Source organism: Triturus cristatus, chromosome 1_2 (assembly GCF_964204655.1).
Source record: "Triturus cristatus chromosome 1_2, aTriCri1.1, whole genome shotgun sequence".
Classification (NCBI taxonomy): Eukaryota; Metazoa; Chordata; class Amphibia; order Caudata; family Salamandridae; genus Triturus; species Triturus cristatus.
In genome coordinates this window covers 399,883,881-399,906,751 of record NC_140580.1, presented here as the reverse complement: position 1 = coordinate 399,906,751, position 22,871 = coordinate 399,883,881, and the positions used below count along the sequence as shown (strand labels likewise).

At 45.9% G+C, this 22,871-nt stretch overlaps 1 protein-coding gene across 1 annotated transcript in view; it reads left to right on the top strand.

Moving 5' to 3' along the window:
• The first annotated feature begins 1,385 nt into the window (after positions 1-1,385).
• Positions 1,386-22,871, top strand: part of ATAD1 (ATPase family AAA domain containing 1) — a 183,547-nt gene continuing 162,061 nt past the window's right edge. The window contains exons 1-2 of the mRNA XM_085605575.1: positions 1,386-1,851; positions 20,548-20,727. Of these exons, the coding sequence (XP_085461701.1) occupies positions 20,557-20,727 (171 nt within the window). The 5' untranslated portion in view covers positions 1,386-1,851; positions 20,548-20,556. The remainder of the gene's footprint in view (positions 1,852-20,547; positions 20,728-22,871) is intronic.

The window sequence follows — 22,871 nt, the reverse complement described above, 5'->3', positions numbered from 1 at the left end:
GCATGACACCCCTTGGGGTGTGTGAGGGCAACAAGAGGCAAGACTTGTGCTTTCCCTCTTGTGGTGGGTCCATTTAACCTAGGATTTTGTTTCCCCTCCCTTTTTCTTTTGTCTTTTTATAAAACATATGGGTCAATCTCTGGACCCTATCTTTGGAACAGTGCCCAACCTTTTTTGGGGTGTACTTTTTATTTAACAAAGAGGGATATGTAGTGTTGTGAGACTATGTGTGCTAGGACCCTTGCAGTTCTGGGCAGACTTAATAGAGGAAGTATGTAAGTTGTTGGGAGGCATTAAGGTGTAGTTATTAACGGTTATGAAGTAATTAAAGAGCAGAGTGTGATTGTATGCTGAGGAATAAAGACGTACAATCCAGAGCTCCGTGACAAGGGTATTGATTTGCATGCTCTGGGGCTGGGAAGGATGCTTAACTGTGTTGCTTGTGTTCCGGTTCAGGGAGGACCTTGCTTGGCAGTTTGGGCTGGACTGTTCCCATGAAGAGCAGGTTCAAAACCAATTTGCATATGACTGGGTCCAAACTGAGGTGGGACTGTGAGCAAAAAAACAATGGGTTGGGATGGTACCCCAAGCGATTGCCAGTGGATAGACAAAATGCAAGAATTCCTCCGATCACTTGTTGTGTTTCTTGTACCACCGTAAGTGACATAGGTATGCCCAGATGTGTGTCCCATGCCCAGTTACTAGAATCAAGCTGTAACTGGCTGATGAAACTATAACTAGGTCGAAACTGGTCATGGGTGGCTTGTGTTTTGGGTCAGGGAAGACCTGGCTTAATAATTCAGGCTGGACTGTTCCCATGAGGAGCAGGATCAAGGCTGATTTGCATATGGTTGGGTCCAAAGTAAGGTGTCATGGTGAGCAAAAGAATGATGGGTTGGTATGCTACCTCGAGCCATTGCCAGTGGTTAGATGCAACTGTTTTCTTCTCATCATCTTTTGTGTGTTTTACTGACATCATAAGCCAGGATATTCATAGGTATTGTTGACTACTTCCAAAACACAAGTGTATTATAATTTTAACTGTATTGCAGCTCAGTGTGATCCAATGCTTCCCAGTATGGCAGGATGCTGGCCAACCAACCTGATCCAGCGCTACCCAATCAGTTTATTAAATGTGACTGTGCTGAGAAGTATCCAATCTACGGTATTTATTTATTAATTATTTTGTATTTTATAATGTATTAACCAACTCAGTTTCGCTGAACAGTCCGTTATTGTTCCTTTAACGAACGCCTACTTGCAAGCATTGCCCAAGTGCTAAAAGTACAGTAAAAGAGAACATATTTTTTTCGACCTTGACCTTGGATTGGTTAAGATTTTTTTGCCACGGGATTGGTTACCAGAGTTCCTGTCATTTGTTTATTGGATACGAGTTCGTCGATGAATGATGCACTGCGCTTTGGGGTTGGCGGATAAAACGTTTTTGCCAGTTGGTAATTAGTTTATGTTCCTGGAAGTAGCATGTGTTTCTAGCACGTTGTGTAGCTATTACAGCCGGGTGACTTTTAGAGTGCAGTCGTTTGAGCTTCAGAGCCGGAAGTTCTGCAGTGAACAGGACAGCTCGTGTGATCGGATCAGTGAGTCTGCCGATGGAATATATAAACCTCTGTACAGCCATCCGCTGCTGGGAGCCACCCGGGCTGTAATTGCGTCATAAACGTTTACTTCCTCCCAATGTTCTGGTACAGCAATTCTCCGGCAGTGACCAAGCTCCGCCCTATGCTGTTGCATAGTGTTCCTCGTGTGCTCACGATTAAGCCTGACCTCCACGGCTCCCATTTGGTCCAGTCTTCTCCCAACCCGAGGCCGACTAGAGTCGGTGATACTGAGGTAAGTACTGCTGGGACGTACCTGCAAAGAGGTTCTGCCTACCGTTCCGTGGGGGCGGGGTTACGCTGTTCAGAGACGGGGCTTGGTTGCTAGCGATCTAAAACATACGCATAGGGAGGCGCCTCGACGCTTAAATGTATGAATCACTTCTGGCCCCATGTACAGAATAGCAAAGTCTGGGATATTTACATTTTTCTTTTGGAAGCGATGCGTTTTCTTTTGATAGAAATGCAAACGTACCTTGTCACCTTGAAATACTATTCTGCGAAAAGTAAGTTTATTCTTGCTTTTTTTTGTAGTTTTTTTTACATAGTGCACCTTTGGCCGAGGCACGTCACATGCGCTCCAGATAATATTACACGAGCTCAGATGTGTTTTATTTTTTTACTTTAAAAAAATATATTTTTATTTCAGGCACTGGGAGATTAAGTAATTTGCTCAGAATCACAGGTTTTCCAAAGTGGTTTCCTTGGGCCACATGTCCTCTTTGTGGAATTTGTATTGTGCCTCTCTTTATAGGAACTTTGCTTTTGTATCCTGTCTAGTGGTTTTTAGGTTTCGCCTTGGACCTTGCATTTGCAGTCTCTTGCACAACATTTTGTTTACACAGAGGGGCATAGAGCCTGCCTAGCATCATCATCTCTCTCTCGTTTCTTTGCTGCTTCTTCGTCAGCTTGTGCTGGTTTCGCTTTCTCTTATGTTTGGTCGTTCTGTGGAGCATGGACCAAATACTGCATTCTGTCAGTGTTCAGTACCCTTCCACTGGACGCATACGTACAAAGGCACTATTTTATGGAGTTGTAGCTCTCCACAAGAACGCATGTGTTTTTTAGGCCTTCTGCCCTGCTCCCTCCTTCTTGTTGCTTTGCTTATCCCCCTTCCGCATTGTTACCATGTCGTTATAGCTTGTCCCACCTCACTCCCACGTTATTTGACTCTTTCCCCCGCCTGTGGTGTTGCTTTAGCAGTTCCCTGTTATTGCTGTCCCCTGCACCACTGTCCCTATCATTTCTTACCTCTCCCCCTTCAGAAAAAAAGCGCTTTGTTGCAACCACTGATGGCTGCGTCTTAAAGCTTTTTCTTTTCCTAAACATTTGCAAAGCCAATAGGTCTTGCCTGTTCAACATCTATTAGCCTTGTCATTTTTTTTTTTTTTTACATGTTTTACAGCAGAACGGCTGAAAGTAACAGAAAAGGCGGAGTAAGGCCCCTCGTGTGGAGCGATGTGCCACCAAATGTCATTAATTCGTGTGTGGGCAGCACAGCATGTATCGAAGGCAATGAATGCCTGGTTGATCTGATAACAGAATTAATCGGATGCAAGTCTTAATCAGGCGGAAAAAACAACCCGGATGACAGCCACTGACACAAGACGACCCGGCTGTCATCCGGGTTGTGTTTTTGTTGGCTCCTCTTCCTGCACCCTAAGAGGGGCCTATTCCGTCCTTTTTGATTGGAGCCACCAACCCTTAAACTAGTAGCCTGATTTTTCCTGCGCAATTTCCAGTGTTGGGGTCAAGATTGCTCCCTTTCTGTCCAGATGAAGACCCCCCCCCCCTGCAAGGTTCAAGTGGCCCTTCCAACCTTTAGGTGTCGAAACGTCGACTTTCCAATATCCATCTACCTGGACTGGATTTCGTTTCCATATCTAGATAACATAGGAATTCAATGGTGTATCTACATAATTGTGGGAAAAACTAATGACAATAAATACCTCCAGTCAGGTCACAGTCAAAACATTCTTGTGACGATTGTATATATTGTAAATAACATTCCTCGCGTGTAATTCTCAAACTCTCTCTCACCTACTCACGAGCACTTCTATTTACACTCTTTCCACTGGTTGTGGAGCAACTGTATAAGATGAAGTATTATAAATTGTAGTGATCGCTTGATGCTTTGTATAACGAATCTTGCAACCCAATTTGTTGAAGTGGTATTTATAATATTGGGGACCAAGTATTAATTGATTGAAAGTATTTCTCAGGGACCACTGTGTTTTGTTTCAATTCCTACCCATGTTCCAAGACCGCACAGGTTTTCCCCATTCCTTTGTAATGGTTTTAAGGAATACATGACAATGTAGTGCTCTGCAATGCGTGCACAATGACAGCGTGTGCTGGGTGTATGTGTACTTCCATGAAGTATAATACATGAAGTGTTGTGCAGCATGCACATAGTGAGTGTGTGTGCATATGTTTGTAAATAACACGCCCTGGTTATATATAAAAATGCTTCAGTGCTGAACAGTGCGAGCAGACTGTGTGTGTGTACTGAATGGATATGTACATTTAATGGTAAAATGCATGGATGTACCAGTACTGGACTGTAAGTGTGCTGCGAATGTACACTAAGTGTGCAATGGTACATTATATGGAGGACCCTGAGTTCTATTTTAGGAGACTCAGGCCTGCCTGGTAAAGAAATGAGGAGCAGATGAATCACCCAAGACAGATTTGTTTATTGCTGCATTCCTGTGAGCCAGCTGGGACACATGCTGCAGAGAAAAGGAAGAGACTACCTTTACATTTCAAAAGACTCATCTTTGATTCAACGATAGATCAGAAGGAAAGGGCCTGGACATATCTCAGGAAGTGAGATGGGGCTGATAATAGAATTATAAAGTGAAGGGCTAGGGATCAACCTTTTGATGCACATATCACTGTGGCTAACATCTAGGTGGGAAATTTGGTCATTCCCAAGAGAGGTTTTATGGGGCAGTCCGCTTCATGCTGTGACAGACCTCTCTCATGGGAAAAGAAGAAAGAGATAAATGTCCACTTCAAAAGAAGCAGAACCCCAAAATAAAAATGCAAAGACTCGGGCCCTAAATCACATTTGAGGTCTGGAAAAGTACTATAAGAAGAGGAGGTTGAGTGCCCCCCAAATTGTCATCTGCCAGGCAGCCAGACTGGCTGTGTTGGAAGGGGAAGCTCTGGAAGACTTCTAACCCTGACCAGGACTGGGGGTCAAGGTCTGCTGGTCTCCATGCTTGCTGAGGGGACATCACTTAAGGGAACCAAGGCCATTACCCTGGAGCACCATCAGCTGCCTGCTTGCCAAGACCAGGAAGAGGAGACTGTTGAAGGGTGTGAGGTCCAGTGGGGTTCCCTTTGTGAGGATTCGCTGTGCACCGATCGGGCAGTAGCCCATCTACAAGACTGTTTTCGACATCCCCATATGCCAGGAGAGGGTTGCAGTAGACTGAGCTAAGTATCGAGCACTGTGTGAAGGACGGTGAGCCTTCATGGCCTCATTGCGGGGACTCCATTTGCCAGCGGGGGCACTGTAGAATTAGTTGGGTGACCAGCATGCCAGGACTCATTAGCGCTCGAGTGGCAACCACATATTGCAGGATAGACTGCAGTGTTGTATGTGAGTGCACCTGAGGAGTCTACATTGCATCCGACAGTACAGTGCTGACCCTGTGTGCTAGGAGGGTCTGCCGGGACAAAATCCCCTGCTCGAAGAACTTGACTTACCATGTCTCTGCAAATCTTGAAGCTGCTCTGATCTCTGGGATGAGGCTGCACCCGCCTGACCCTGCCGCTTGTACTGCGAGCAGCCTGACCTCTCTGAGCAGGATCTGATCTCGCACTGAAGGCACCCTCTGTAACGCCTAACGTTTCCATGCTGCAGAAGCAGGTTAGGCTTGTACTTGGGCCTTTGGGCCCTGGGGCATTCGCAGCTGCAGGTGCCATGGCACCATAGACACTTTTGATTAAAATCTTGAAGAGTCAAAAGGAACTCTCGAGTACGGCCTAATAGTGTGCAGACCCTGGTTGCATCCTCCAGTAAAATGGGACCAACCCTAAACATGTTACATGAAAGAGGGTGTGACTGGGATTTTGTCTGACAACTACTAGAGCCCCTACTTTAAGCTGGATTGTGTTGCAGTTCAATGTCGTATGTCTTTGGATGTGTAGAGTTAGAAATAAAATAGTACCTTTTTTCTATAAAAGCAAATATTTGGCTAGATATTGATTATTAGTAATGAGTCATCTTCATAGACCTGTTTCTACACTTCCCCTCCCAAGACGAGCATTGACTGTTCGACCGCAACTACCACTGAAAGTCAAGTGTAGAAGGGGTATTTGGCCAAGTTTTGCGGGATCCACTGTAGGTCTGGCAATCTGGAGTAAAAGGCCAACCACCAAGGTTGGGCCCAGTAAGCCCTGCACGCCCCGTGGCCCTCTGAAAGGGGTTCTGACAAGCAGGTCTTTTAATTTCTTCTTGCCCTAGAGAAGTCATAGTTATATTTTTATAAGTTAGTCATTGGGCATGAGGTTGTTGGAAATTTACACATGTGCTGTCCAGTTGCAAAACTTTGCCCGGTTTCTTCTGTTCAATAGACCTGCCAATTGAACCAGTGTACATGTGAAAAATTCCCCGTCATACTCCTGGCGCACTACCATTTGGGGGATGAAGTCCCCGTGGCTCTTTAGGATCCTTGGGGGACCAACTAGCCCTCCTATTACCTCCAGTAAGGCCCACACAGCTGAAGGTGGTCAGAGGCCATGGCCCCTTTCTCCACAACTCTGGAAATGTGCCTCCAGACGCACTGCTGCTTGGGGGAAGAAGTCCACTTTATTCCTAAGGCCCTCAGGAGGCAACAGGTTATCCCCCCACTAGCAGTGCGCCGAGAGGCGCATTTCCAGAGTGGTGGAGAAAGGGACGCGGCCTCTGACCACCTCTCAGCAATCCCACTGTGTGGGCTTACTGGATGTAACAGGTGATCTTCTTGGCCCCTAAGGACCCTCAGCCGCCAAGGGGACATTGGCAGAGTAGAGGATAAAGGGGGCGGGACTTCCCACGAGTCCATAGCTCCCCTCCCATTGACCATTTTGGGCCCCCGAGAACCCATCCCCCTGGGCCAGGTTATTATTATTGTTTTTTTAAATGGAGAAGGGGGATTGCGCCCCCCTGGCTGACTTGCCCCCGGGGACCCGATCCCTTGGGGCATGTCCATTAAAAAAAATAATAAAAATTGGGAGGGGGCCACGTGACTCCCCTCCCTAGGCTGATTTCGGCCCGGGCCAAGCATTCCCCTTTTTTGTTTTAAAATGGTGAGTGGGGCCAGCGCTGTAGGGGCTGATATTTCCCAGGGGACCCTATCCCCTGGGGCATGGCTTCTTGTTGAGGACCGCGGGGGAGCCTCAAGGCTCCCGCAGTCCATGCCTGCTCCCCGCCTCCTGGAGTGTGCCAGCATTGCTGTTGAACAGAGGGAGCCTCAAACACGCAAGCTCTCTCTGTCTAAAAGCAATTCTGCTCCGCTTCATGGAAGCGAGAGCATTTTCTATGCTCTCACTTCCATGAAGTGGACCAGAATTTGCTATGGCTTGTGGGAGCAGTGCTCCCGCCAGCCATATCAAACTGCAATGTCCTTTGTATGGGCACTCTGGGACATTGATGGAGTCGGCCTAGGGGGTGGCAGTCACCAGGGTCATGGAGGCCTCCTGGAGAGGGACCACGCGGCCACCCTCCCGTTTTCTGTATAGCCCCGGGGACCAAAGTCATTACTTAATTTGTGCCCCGGGGAGGTGGAGCCCCCCCCACATTATTTTTACATAAAGGCCTGGGGAGGTGGCGATCCCCGGGGCGGCGGGGGGGCTTGCATGGGCTTGCATTTCTATCAGTTAGCCCCGGGGAGGTGGTGGTCCCCAGAGCTGTGGGAGCCCTCACGCACCGCATTATTAATAGCCACTCCCGGCGTGTTATTTTTTATAAAATACTTTATTGTCCCCGGGGATCCCCTGAACAGGCCTAGGGGGGGCGTTATTCTTTTCTACCCTGCCCTTTTTTTATTTTTAAATGTTTTTTATTGTGACTGTTCAACCGAGTCACAAGATGGCTGCCAACACTTCCTGGTTTAAAGTGTTATCAGCCAATCAGGTCTCAGGCACAAGATCGGGCGGAGTCGTGGATCCACCACGGCCATATTTGTATATGTAAGAAATTTTAAACATTTCTCAAACTACTGAACAGATTTACACCATTTAACAAAGAGTGCTTTCTGGACCAAGAGCTACCTTTTTGCCAAATTTGGTGTAGTTCCGTTCAGCAGTTCAGGCTGTAGCTGTTTCTAAAGTTTCCTATGGAAATTAACATGGAGAAAAAGAGTTTTGGGACCACCTCTTTTTCTTGGCCCCCGCATGACAGATCACCCCAAAATTTTCAAGACGGGAGCTAAAGTGAGTGTCAAATTTAGTTTTGAAAATTTCGCCTAAGATTCGTCAAACAACGCTAAAGTTATTGACAAATCAAAAACAGCTTTTTAGTGGAAATCGGGTCCTAACTGCAACTACCTACTGTCGACCACCAGTAGGTAATATATATTTGCGTGTGTACATATTTTCTTTCAATTGGGGAAATCCCAAACCCTACATTAAAAAAAAATTCTTAACATTTAAATATTTTCTTGATTGGAGTGAGACCCACTCACAAGCCCCCCCCCCCCTTTAAAAAGAAAAAAAGATTATTCTAAAAATGTTTTCTTTTTGGTGGTGCTGCACTTCGTTCTGAGCTTATCATTGCTTATGGGGGTGCGTGGCTTGAGCAGCCAGCATGGCGGAGGTGCTCTGAGCAAGCTCTGCTGCTCCTTCCGCTTATCTGCCAGTATTCCTGCTGTGTACCGTACATCACTGGTTAATGACTTGCCCCCACCCCAGTGCTCCCTGTCCCTCTGGCTGCCGGCGCGGCTTGAACTCATTCCTGAGGGCCGAGTCGCCAGAGCGGCAGACTGCAGTGGCCCAGCAACAGGGCTCACGAAATGCACGCTTCGGGGTGTGGCCGGTGGGAGGTTGAGGATGGGGCTTTTATGGTGGCTGGTGTCTATTCTGAAGACTATTTAGCCCTGGACTAATCTCTGGGAGCCGCGGGCATTGATGAGCTTGTGGACCCTGGAGCTGCATGTGCTGCTGGATTCCCTCCCACTTTCCTGGGTACTGCAAGCGGGCCTTGGGTGACACCACAGTGTTCGTCCTACTGAGGCTACTGATGGGACCGTAGACTCACCCTGGCAATTCCACTGTGGAATTCCGAAAGGCTGGGAAATCTGTGGCAATCCAAGGGCTTTGATAAATGGGACTTTATTGGTATTTCCCAGATTAAAGATCTCTGGGTCAAAGATGGAATCCTCCCCTTTGCCTCCCTTCAACAGCACTATCGCCTAGCGGACATTGAGTATTATAGGTCTCTCCAAATTCGACACGACTTGCACACTCGCATCACCAGTGAATTCCCACCTCCTGGATGCCTCCCCCTTGGAGGATAGGCTACTCGATGGCCTCCTTCGCGATAAAACCATCTCTCTGATCTACTAAAAGCTAATTAATAATATGGAAGACCCGCTTCAATCTCAAGGTGAAATGGGTAAGAGACGGCTTAGAACTGGATGAGGAGGACTGGCGGGAGGCGGTCTCCTCCCCGAGAGAAGTGGCGGTCCATGCCAGACTACGTTTAGTACAACTCAAAATTCTACACAGGATTTACACCACAGGGCTGGGCTTGGTCCGTACGGGCAGGGCAGATAGTGGAGAGTGCAGACGTGGGTGTGGGGAAATTGGCACTTTTATCCACATCATATGGGAATTTGCACACATACAGTCTTACTGGCATGCCATACATCACACTCTACGGGAGGTACTTACCATCGACCTACAACCAGAAGCTCGCAGATGCCTCCTTAATATATGGGAACCGACGGACCTTACCTCTTGTACTAAGCAATGGGCAACCCTGGCAGTTATGATCACGAAAAGGAACATTGCACAAAATTGGGGGACCCACCAACCGCCGACATTGGGAAAATGGGAGGAAGATATGGACTGGTGCATGTACCGGGAAAAATCAGTTTGTCGCCAGAGGGTGTCCGAGATAATTGAACAGGGTGTGGGGGCCTTGGAATCTATACAGAGGAATATTTGTACCCCGCCGACACCCTTGATTGAAAATGAGACTCTTGTAAGCCCCTAATTGTCATATGCTGTTCATTGTAACTTGATTCCCTGTGACCTAAGTTGGAAATCCGAGAGATATCTTGTCTGTTGCTCATGAGTCAATATGGTGAGCTATGTCGCTGTTCAATAAAAAGAATTAATAAAAAAGAAAAAAATGGAAATACTCATGTGTGGCGATTGGAAACATTATGACCCACTTGCCACCTGGCCTGATGAACTGGAATCACCGCCTAAAGTATCGAAGGAAATAAGAAACCTCGGAATGACCATCGACTCCAAGCTGTCGATGAATGCCCAAGTGGACAAACTAGCAAGATCAAGCTTTGTCACTATAAAAACGCTGCGACAAATTTTTCCTCATTTGGGATTTCCACGCAAATTCCAAGCTACCATCTCCCTTGGTCTGTCCAAACCCGATTACGCCAATAGCCTCTACCACGAATCACATTTAACGACCATGAAAAGACTAGAATGGATTCAGAACTCTGCTGCCAGACTAGTCTTGCATATCAAACCGTGAGACCACATCTCACCTGCCTTGAAAGCCCTGCATTGGTTACCGGTTTCCATAAGATACACGTTCAAGCTACTTTGTATCACACACAAAGCAATACATAGAATGGGACCGCTCTTCATCAGGAATAAAATTACCAAACACATTCAATAAAGGAACCTCTGCTCTAAAGGGTCATCTTGTCTCAAAATCCCAAGATACAAGAAAAAAAAACATGGGTGGCACATCCTTTTCTGTTCAAACTATGGAACTCTTTACCCCCCCCCCCCCCCCACCCCCCCAACCAAAAAAGCTCCACCGACAATACCTTATCTTCAGAAAACTACTCAAGAATTGGCTCTTCCTCCATAAAACACCACATGCAATCTGAAATTTACAGCATATCCCTCTGTAGATAAGCATTTATTTTCACTATAGATACGTACCTATCTTTGTGTATTGCTTTGTATAAACATGTAGAATAATTACGTTGTTAAAAAAAAAAAAAAATCATCTTTGGTCTACATGTACTTGCTTCCATTGTGCAGCTATGTACCTCCATGCACTACCCTATTTTTCAGCCTATACTTCTCTCAATATATCTTCTAGCCTAACTTTCTGACTCCTCTCAAACTTCTTTCTACTACTCTTTCCAATGCAGTACCCTATCTCTCACCCTATACATCTTTCAATATATCCACTCTCTCATTTATCCCCAAACCCCATACCACTACTATGATTCTCAAAATAACTCTTTCTAGACTCTCTCCTACTCTACCCCTCCTTGCACTTCTCAAATTCCATATTCCACTATACTAATTCACCATTAATCCTTTATGGGTTCCAGAGTAGCGTGCTACTCGCCAATAAAGCGTTTCAACACTCCATCAGGGTTACAAGCACTATATAAATGCAAACCTTTTTCCACCCCTCCCCAACCCTTCTCAATACAAATAACTGACTAACATATCCACCACTCAAATTAATTTCATGTTTCACCATGCTAATACAACACTAATCCTTATGGGTTCCAGCATGTTGTAAGAAGTTGGCCTGGTATATGCTGTCCACTAGTTTAAGTCCACACCTTGTACCAGTCCAAACAACCCTTATTGATGATTAGGTTAAAGACAACCTTTATTGAAAGCTATCCTAGTGGTAGCTATGGAGAGCAGCCTTCAGGCTAAGTCTCGAAGGAATGTAAAGCAGCTTGGTTTACCAGATTATAACCTCCTGAATGACCAAATGAAAGGAGAACCACACAAGGAATGTATAAAATATATGCATTTATTACTAAACACTCTCTACTAACCTCTTTATGAGATTAGAGAACAAAGCACACAATATTAAATCACTAGAACAACAGTAAATAGCACAATACACAGTGGGATCCAGGGGGAGGCCAAACCATATACTAAGAAAGTGGTATAACAACCACTACTTGACTAGACACAGTGTCTAGAGCACTTAGAATCGCTGGGACCCCAAGATACCACCCAAGGTAGTGACACAGGGGACCCATGGTGGACGGGTACAGTGTGTGAACACAGGCGTGAGCTCCGTACAACTCTATGGGAAAGTCGCTGTTGGAATTTTAAAGATTAAGGACACTTCAGAGAGGACTTTAAGCAAACCCAGTTAAACATAGAAGGTTCTAAGGCCAGCACCCTTGAGAGTAGCAAGATACCCGTGTCACCTATCCCAGAGGAGCCGGGTGCATAGTGGTCAAATGATGTCGGAAACCTTCATAGTTTTCAATGGTGTGATGCGGGAAAGTGCTGCTGTCGTGAAGCTGAAAGTGTCCGTGTGATCCAAGCCTGGATCGGTGATGAGAAGAACCTGAAAGCAGAGGGGACAGAGTCTGGGTCACTTCACAGTGACCAGGGGCACGATAGATGAATGCTCACCAATGTCGGGTGTTTCAGGTGAGAAGAGGTGAAGCTTGACTCTGCAGCCACGGGGACCAGGAGACGACGACGATGATGACCAAAGTCCGGAAGGCGAGCTGTCCCACGAAGGAGGTCGAGTGCTGAAGGTGGGGGGGGTGGGGTCAGTGTCCGGATTGAACACCAACAAGCCTTGGCAACTGCAACCCACACGGGCAGAGGAAAGCTGCTTCGGTGAGGACCAGCAAGGTCCTGGGGACACTCCAAGCTATGGTGAGTCGGGGCACGTCGGGAGCAACCAGGGAAGCCCACGGAAAGTCAAAGTTACCTTCACAGGGATCCACAGGCCAACGGACCAGGGATTGCGAAGGGACCTCGAGCTGAATCACAAAGTACCAGCCCACGGATCTTTTGTGGAGTGTAGGCCGGAAATCTTTGGTGGAATTACTGCTCGGGGTCAGGACTACAAGTAGCCCAAAGCACAGCCTGAGGGATCGCCAAAAGGCATATGCTGCTGCAAATGTACGCGGTGCACAGGGGTTTGGGTTGCACAGTCCCCACGAGGGATAAGGGCCTCAGAAGTGCTGAGAAAGCAGATCAACCCCAGAGACCTCGGGAACCCACCTCCTGTGTTGTAGAAATCTCCTGAGTCCTCAGGAGCTCAGGAAATGCAAACCGGTCAGATGCGTGTTAGGTACCTGCCTTGCAGGGGAGTAACTCCTTTACTCCAAGGGAGATTCTTCAGTCATCCAGCGTTGTGCAGATCGTCAAAGTACTTGGTTTCTGTAGCAGAGTTCATTCCAGGTAAAATCAAAAGTCCTGTAGTCATGGGTTCCTACTTTATACCCAAGGAAGGGGTGGTACAAACTCTGGGGACCCACCTATGGGAGGGTCAGGACAGAGGGGTGGCTACACCCATGTCTTTTGTCCAGTTTCGCGCTAGAGCAGGAGCAAATGGCTCCTGCAACCGGTTTGAGCTGGACTATGCACAGGGACACCAAATGTGCCCTCAGTGCAGACATCAAAGCACTCTCAGAGTGCACCCACCCATCCCCAATACACTAAAGCCTGTCTGGGAGGTGGTCACACCTCCCTGTGACAGGAAGCCTATTGTCAAGCCTTCCCTTGATCTAGCTAGGCTTAGCAGCAGGAGGGCAGACTCGTGTCTGTGGCTGGCAGCATCCATGTTGGTATTCCCAGGTCGAGAAAGCTGGTATCGGGTAGCCCGATATGTCACATTTGCCCGTCTAGGAGGGTGGAATCATACGTGGCGGGGAGGTATGATTCCAAGGTGTTTGACACCAAACACAACATGTTTCCATGCAGCCGTTTTAAAGTTAGCATTTACTACGAGGTTATAATGCACTTAAGTATATATGGTTGGCTGCATCACAAACAACCCCGGAAAATGGGTTCCGAAGGCTGCAGAGGGGCTCTGCTCATGCAGGTGCACCCTCTCACAGAAAACCCAGCACCCTGCCTTCAGGATTGATAAGGCCTGCCATCGGGGTGACTGATAGGTGTGTGTGTGCAGTGAAATAGAATAGATATAGTGAACCTATATCTAAGTAGGTGGTGTATGCACCACCTTACACAGGCTGCTGTAGCAGACCTGTGGTGTCATTTTGAATAGTCTCTCGGGGTACATAGTATACCCTATACTAGGGACTGATAAGGGTACCTCCGAATCCAATCTGGTGTGTACCTAAAGTACATGCACAACCAATTTAGGGAGAAAGCAGATAGACTGGGGTCCTGATTAGCAGGATCCCAGTCAGACTAAGTTGAAAACCAGCAAAACACCAGGAAAAAAAGTGGGGGTAACCATGCAGTCAGATTCCACCTTCCTACACCTGCTACTCGCCAAAAAGGCGCTTCAAAACTCCATCAGGGGTAGCAAGCGCTATATAAATACATACCTCTTTCCCCCTTCAATCCCGCCACCTACCCTTCTCTGTCCAAATAACTGAATAACATATCCACCATTTCAAATTAGTTCATATTTCACTATACTAATTTAACACTAATCCTTTATGGGTTCCGGAGTAGCGTGCCACACGGCAGAAAAGCGCTTCAACATCCATCAGGGGGTAACAAGCGCTATATAAATCCAAACCTTTTTTCCTCTTCTATCCTTCCGAATCCAAATAACTGGCTAACCTATCCACCACTTCAAATTTACCTGCGTGTTTCTCTATACTAATTCAACACTAATTCTCTATGGGTCCCGGAGTAGCGTGCTACTCGCCGAAAAAGCACTTCGACTCCTCGTCGGGTAGTAGGCGCTATACAAATGCAATTACAATTCATATGCTATGATCCTGTCCATCTCTGCACAATTACTGGTCCAGTGTCATTTAAGCCTCTCAGCCTGTACTGAACGCCTGGACCTACACAATTGGGAAATATGTCTCCTGGGGCTGTACTACAGGAGCAAGAAAGACCGGGCTACTTCCCGCTTCCTAGACTTGGGCTCCATAGTAGCCAAGTGCCTTATCACGCGTAAGTGGAACGCTTCCGAGCCCTCCTCCTGTTTGTAGCCTGCACGTGCTCAATGTTCAGTTATACACAGGCGGAAAGCGCAGCCTTGCACAGAGAGGGCACAGTTGGCCTGAGGAAAAATCCCATTACCACTCTCTGAGACAGTATTTTATCAGACCTACAGTCTAACCACCCGCTTGACACAGCACATTATGCTGCACCCCTTTGGGAGATTTAAGGCGCCGAGCATAGGGATGCTGGCTCGGATTCAACCCTGTTGTCAGCCATGAAAGCCATGCACTCACATATTCATAGTAGTTCCCGCTTGTGTATTACTGGCAACACCGTAACTGACCAAGATGGGTGGTGACATTGGGGAGGGATTCAAGCTAGCCTGGCTGATGAGGGCTGTCAGCCCGAAACCGGTCCCAGGATGCTTGTTTCCGGTCCAGGGAAGGCATGGCTTGGCAGTTCGGGCTGGACTGTTCCCATGAGGCGCAGGGTCAAGACTGATTTGCATATAGCTGTGTTTGAACTGGGGTGGCAAAGTGAGCTAAAGAACGATGGATTCAACCCAGGTCTGTGACGGGGGTGAGCGTCTGAAAAGTTCAGCGCTGAGTCCATCATCTCCTTGTGTTTGACATTGGGGAGGAAGACATTGCTGCATGTAGAGTCAAATGTTTTTTGCATTCTGGTTGTTCTACCATTGGTTTTGTAATATGAATCTGTCATCGCAAATCATATGTCACATCATGCCTCGCTGATTATCTAATGTCCTGTAATTGAATGTAAATTCGTTATTGCTTTATCCTGTTTTGCAAAACAAAAATAATGTGAAAAATTCAATAAACTGATTAAAAAAATAAAATGTTGTTGTATAAAGCTTTATTCGATACAAATATATCATAAAAGCAGAATCAATTCTTATACAATTCATGAGGAGGATTTAGTATAAAACTAGCAACAACAGTTCATTTACAGAATGATAAAAAATTGAATTCATTTTTATAAAAAACAAAGAATAAAAGAAGTGGGGAAAACCCCTAAAATTTAAATATCATAAAATAATATACAGCAGTATAGTACAAAACAATTAGTGTGGAGCTAGTCCATATTTTTTTTTGTGTTAAAAACTTTGAACTTAACGCCCATGCGCATCCCAGGTATTTGGCCACCCCGCAGATCCCAGTAAGGAAGGTGGTATCTGTCCTGAGAATGCGTAGAACAGACAAGTAGTTTCTTGAGCCCAACTGTAAACAAACCGGTTTTAACCACTTACTTCTTATGTCTCTATGCTGTGCAAGCCAACATAAAATGGGCAATGGATTCAGTACGAGCTCCACATCCTGGACATGGCACTACTGCTGGTACTAATGCCAATCGTTCGTTCCTCCTCCAACTTACTATTAAGTCATTAATAGGGAGGGTTCCAATTCTCATTTTCATATATAGGGACCTGTCTCTAGGAATTTGGATAAAATCAAGATATGCCTCCAGCTTTCGGACCGGCTTGTGTTCCATGAACCGCTCAGTGAGGGTTCCCCTGTCCGCATTGGTCTCTTGAACCACCTCCACCCAATTCCAATAAGCTTTTTTTATAACCTGTTTGGGAGGTGGGGTCTGGCTAACCTATGTCGGTTAATAAACGCCTGAGATCTGAAATCCATTTAACCCTCTGGCCTGTATCTGCTTGAATAATGTCACCAAAGGCTGTTGCATAATAAGACATCTCTGGGGTCGATCTGATGCGGGCCCAAAAAAGTAGAGGGCGGAGACGTGCAATATCTTTAATTGAACGTCTGCCCAGATCTAAATACAGGGGCTTCAGTGGTGTAGAAATTGGAAGGGAAACCAGACCTCTAAAAACGTATTCTCCGATCTTACTAGGTCAGTGGTGTCCTCAAAGCCCCAAAGCTCAGCCCCATACAGGGCTGAGGGGAGTGCTTTGCCTTCATAAACCACAAGGGCCAGGGATGTTGGTTTACTTACAGAGAGTTGTTGTTCTCTTAAAATTGCCCCGGATACTCGCTTGTGGTTCAGAAGCATTTTTGTCAAATGGGAATTCCACTTCATGTCACTAGTGACCCGTATACCCAAATAATCGAAAGACTCAACTAGGTCTAATGGTTTGCCTTCAAGGGTAATGTTATTTCTAAACCACTTTGAGGGGGATAAAACCAATAATTTTGTTTTAACAGTATTGATGATTAAGCCTCGACCAGAGCAAAATAGGCTAAATCTTTCTAACAGCCTTTGGAGACAACTTGGGCTTTTTGACAGCAAGAGGGTGTCGTCAGCATACAGGAGTGTCGGGATCTTTTCGCCCGCCAGTGCTGGTGCGTCGGCTGGAATCTCCCTCAAATGATCTGCCACCCCATTCTCAAAGAGGGAGAACAAGGTTGGTGCCAATACACAGCCCTGGCGTACCCCCCTGTTTACCTCGATCCTCTCTGTTAGCTGTCCCTGGGTTCCCCACCTAATTCTGGCATAATTGCCCTCATGGAGACGTCTAACAAAGTCCAAAACCAAGGGGGGGAGTATCTAACTCGCGCAACAACTGCCAGAGCTTGGGGCGGGGGACCAGGTCAAAAGCAGTCTTCAGATCAATGAAGGCCAAATACAAACTGCCTTTCCCTATGACCACGGTCTTCCAATAGATCATAAAGAATCTAAAGACCTGGTCCACCGTGCCCACTCGCCCCCTAAATATCACCTTCTTCCATCCATAAACTTAACCTCATAAGGAGCACCCTGCCAACCACCTTTTGTATCACATCTATTAGGCTAATCGGCCTGTAGTTGGCGGGGTCCTCCCTATCCCGCTTTTTATAGATCACAACAACTTCCGCCCCTTTCCAGGATTCGGGGACTGGGTGACCTCTAGCTATAAAATTCATCAGCCGCAAAATGAACTGTGCCCAAGGTTTCCGGTCATACAGATGGAGATCACCGGGTATGCCATCCTGACCCACTGCTTTGCCGGGGGCTATGTTTCCTATTGCCCGGGTTACCTCCTGTAAGTCAAAAGGTTCATCCAATGAGGAATCTCCCGGTGTATAGGGGAGATAATCCTCTTCTATATATGAAACATCCGCCTTACCAGAGTAAAGGTCATAGAAATGATCATACCATTGTTGCCCCGTAATATGATAGGATATCGGTTCAGAACCTTTACGGGTCCCCTTATTGATTATCTCCCAGAATAATGTGGAATCTTTTTGTTGTGAGGCTAACTTGAGGTCCTGCCAGTGGGTCTCTTCCCACTCGCGCTTTGCTGCCACTTGGGATCTAGCATAGTCCTTTCTGGCCATTCTAATTAAACCCACATCTTTCCCTCTCAGGGCTACAGATAACGCCTGCCTCTTATCCCTGCATGTAACCGAATACCAAGAATTCTTGGGCATTGTTCGGTTTCCCTTCCCTGTTTTGCTGACCTTGATGGAAAAAAATTGTGCTAACTTTTATAATTAAATTTTGATAAAAGTCAGGGAAACAGGAATCGTGAGTTAGTTTTAAATTGTCACCTAATGAGTCAAGCTCCTTGATCTTGTGATGTAATAATTCAATTATACTACAAAGTTTGTTATCCTGATTTGCAACCTTATGCCATTTAAGCCGACGGTTACAATTAGAGGGCTCATACTCTTTTGTCAATAATCTAAGGGGCTCCTCCGCTTTAAGGTCATTGGGTCCCCATTTATTTTTAATTTGCATACAGAGGGGATTGTGGTCTCTATCGAGGGTGTCTTTTACTACCATATCTATGAGATCACCCCATAGATGTACGCTAATCAAGATGTAATCTATGCGTGATGGTGAACTAATTCTGTTAAAAGTGTTACCCCCGTGTTGGTCTGAACGCGTCCGGCCGTTTACTGCCCTTAGATTATATTCGAACATTAAGGCATTCATTTGAATAGCCCTTTGGGACCACTTCTTAATAGGAGCTAGATTAAGAGTTGGAATACCCCATTTGTTATCTGTGTCATTCGTGCCCAGCAAGTCCTCACTACTCAATGGTTCGAAAGTACAATTAAAATCTCCTGCTACTATAATGTTAGCAAGAGGATAAAGCTGTAATAACTCTCGATCCAGAGCAGCAAGGTTTGAGGATACTTGGGCCCCAGGAGACCCTCTAGCCTAGATATTAAAGAGCTCCATTTTTATGTTTGTGGTTGGACTTTTAATCGATTAGATGTAGTTGGTCTGCTGAATCGAGATTGCCCTTCACGATTGACCAATTCAGAGAAATATTAATCCATATGAGAAGGCCCCCTGATGGACGACCTTTCCCTGACCAAGAAGCTAGAACAAAAAAAGTAGTATCCCCAGATTTATATAGGGGAACCATGCTCCAGGTCTCCTGGAACATGCAGACATCATACTTCTCGATAAATTCATTCCATTCAGGGACAGCTAATTTGGTCTGAAGGCCTGCTATATTCCACGAAAGAACATGGGTCATCCTTGGGGTATGCCTATTAGTCCCCTTCACATTAGCCTCGACTACCCCATCCATTGGTTCAACTGTTCGGATAGTCATCTCCGTTCTGTTCACATCTAGGCTTTTTGGATGGGAACCCAAAACACCACAGCTGACATCTGATCTCATACTGAACTTTGTTTGCTGGGTACCCTTTTTTAGTCAGTCTATGGCATTTAGCCCGGACTCAGTTCCAACCTGGCTCTGTTTAGTCAACCCCTCCGGACTTGCCAATGACCACAGAGGGGAGGATCCGATCTGAATTGCAGAGTGCCCTGGGGCGGAGGTGCGGTATTCCAAAGCCAATAAATTCTCCGCTAGTTAAAAAATAAAATCATGCCTTCTGGGTCGGGTCGGTATGGACTAGTTTTACTAGGGTGAACTAACACCCATTTGAATGATTGTTGAACTACACTTTTTGTGAACTACTTGTTTTTTACTGCTGGTTTTTTAGCCTATTTTGCATAAATACAGTACCATGGTGACCAAGTACGAGGAACAAGCGTTGAAAAAGTCTGCTTCAGACGAAACACATGTTAGCTGTACATTTTATGAACACGTGCTGGAAACTGGAAGTTCACAAACTATTCTCTGTTTGTATTCATGGATTACGGAAAGCTCTTGAATAAATGCCAAGACTGCATATGAGCAGTTGGGCTGTTTTTTTTAAGCAAAGAGGGGCTCTTCCTTTTTTTTAGCAGATGGTAAGTGTGCCAGTCCCATTTATCGGTTGTATGTGGATAGTAACCTAGTGGGGCTACAATGTATTTAACACCCTTAAGTTAGCAGGGTGTTGGGTACTGTATGCAGGACGTTTTATAAATTCTTAATCATTCTAAGAAGTTTATTGGACTTACTAACCCTAAAAGTTTTGTTCAAGAGCTGTGCGATTTATATATTTCACTGTTACCTTTGTTTGCATGTATACATTGCTTTACTGGTGTTACAGGTATTATTCTAGCTTCCCTCAGTTGACATCCTCCAAATGGATGGCAAGAAAGGTACTGGTGGAGCTGGGTTAAGCCACAGACCCTCTTTCCTCCACCTTTCTTGGGTCTTCATGATCTTTTGTTCATTCTGAAGACTAGTCTTGTTGACCTCTCTGTCATATACCGGTCATGCCTCCCCCCCCCTCAGTGTATTAGGTATTCAGAACAACAACTGTCAACATATGACATTGCGGTGAAAACCAGAGTTTGTCGCATTTGCTGTTTTTGTATTCTTGCCTCTTAAAGCTTTTTCAGTAAATCTTGACATTTATGTTTTGCAATTTATGCCTGGAAAGCGGATTCATTTTTACAGAAAGTGTATTCGTCACTGAAGAGTATTTTTCGAGTAATAGGCTATAAAATATTTTATTTCCATTGCAATTGAGTTTTTTCTTTCTTTCTGCAGGTTAAATAAATGGAGAAAATGGTACAAGCTGAAACCTTTTCACGCCCTCTAAGTCGGAATGAAGTTGTTGGTTTACTCTTCCGTTTGACAATATTTGGAGCAGTGACCTACTTTACCATTAAATGGATGGTTGATGCTATTGATCCTACCAGAAAACAGAAAGTTGAAGCCCAGAAACAGGTATGATCTGTAAAATAACCTTTGTCTTGGTATCGCAATTCTGAATGCTTTATGTTGATATCAAAATGTGCTAACTGCTCTAATAGAATCAGTTTTCCTAATTCTTCTCAGCAGTGTTGATCCTTTTTAGAATCATGTACATTACCAAATTGAAAGCAGTCCATCTCCACATAATGTTTTTACTGGGATGGGTCACCAAATTAGTTTGCAGGTTTTAGAAGTTTGATGATAAATAAGCTAGTTCTTCTAGTGTGATGGGTGAAGAGTCCCGGGTGCTACAGAACTTACAAGGGGTGCTGAGGGGAAAGTTATTTTGTAGATATTGTCTCCTATTAAATTTTCTTGGCGAATTTTAAAAAATCATCAACTTTTTCATTTGTGAGGGTCACAAAAGGATATCAACACTGTGTGGAAAATTTTAGTTGTACCAGAGCATTGATTATTTACTGCTTGGAGAAAGACGCCTTTTCGCTTTGATGTGGGTGGATTTTCCTGTTGAGAAGATGTGTTCATAGTTTTCTTGTGTTTTCGAACTCTTGGAGTTATTGAGGTTACTTTGGTTTTCTCCATTAGTTCTTGGTTTTTCTGAGGATTCTTCTGGTTTGCCCAATTGATTTTTTAAGAACCACCATTGTCTTGGTCTTGTTCAGGATTTGTTGAGTTGTAGGTGAACCAGCTGCCTTTCTCTTGGCGTTGTGATGTTCATTTTGTTATCTTTTCAGCATTCCTGAAGAAGTCTGTCTTGATATTTGATTTTGGGTGCCACGTGCTCTTGGAAGGCCAAAGAGATTACCTTTTTCTGTACAATTGTCATCTTGGTTTAAGTGTGTGGGCTGGAGTGGCTGAGAATGTGGAACAAAGGAGGAACAACACCTTACGACTGCATGGTAAAGGAATGGAAGTAGCCCACATGGTTGGAGCCATTGAACATCAGGTTGAGTTGTCTGCCTGGAGTGTGAGTAGGGCGGGTTATGAATTGTCATTGGTTAGAGCTGATATTTGTGATATGTTCTAATCGGCTTCTCTTTATACCTGTGTGGCATTTCTTCTGTACATATTCAACTTTATTTATAGTTCTAAGATTTCTCTGTGACAATTGGGGACACATAACTTATTTTGTACCGTTTGCATTCACCACTTGCACGATTATTTTCTATGACTTATATAATACAAAATTCTGCATACAGAGCGGATAGTTGAATGTTTTTGTGTTTATGTTTAAATCTCTTTATCAAGTTCCAACAACAAACCAACACCATCCATTACAGTCCATGCATACGCCTACAACCACTGGGGCCGGCAAGTATCACATGGAGCATCCTCTTCCCCCTAGTCACCCGTAGGCCCTGTCGCCCTATCTGTGTGATCCCTCACTACCCCTTCCCTCATATCATCCTCTGAGAGCTGCCCTACGCCCCGGGGCCAGTCGCCGGCAGGCTTTAGACCCTCCCTCCCTTTCCCCCCCCCCCCCCTAATTGCGCTGCTCCTCCTGCCCCCTACCCCCCCTCCGTCCGCAGCTATTGTCCAGAGACCCAGCCCTCTGCTATGTTGCCCAGCTGTGCCCCCCTGCTCGGATGACCTCACCCGTCCTGCCCTTCCGGTTCCGCAAGCCGTAAGAGTCTGAGGTATCTGGGGCATGTCAATTCCCTGAATTCGTTGGCGAGCAAAGAGATAAACGGCTCCCAGATCTCCCGGTACTGCTCGGCCTCTCCCCTCGCTGTCAGTGACATTTTCTCCATTCCTAGCACGTACCATAGTCTGTGCAACCACCCTGTGACTGTGGGGAGCGTGGGTGTTCTCCAGTGTGTGAGAATGGTTTGAATGGCTGATCCTAGCGCTATCGCTATCTGCCTCCCTCTACGAGATCTAAGCGGGTACATCAATGCGTTGGGGAGGCCCAACAGGATGTAGGCCGGTAGACGTGGTAATTCAATGTTAAACTGGGAGTCCACCGTGTCCAGCACCTCCTTCCAGAAGTCCCCCAGTCACGGGCACTCCCACAAAACGTGGGTCAGCGTCCCCACCTGCTCGCACCCCCGCCAGCATCTCGAGTCTTTACTGTTGTCCATTGCGTGAATGCGTGCCGGGGTGTAATACCAATACAGAGCAACCTTCGTTAGAGTTTCTGTCAAGCCTGTGTGATA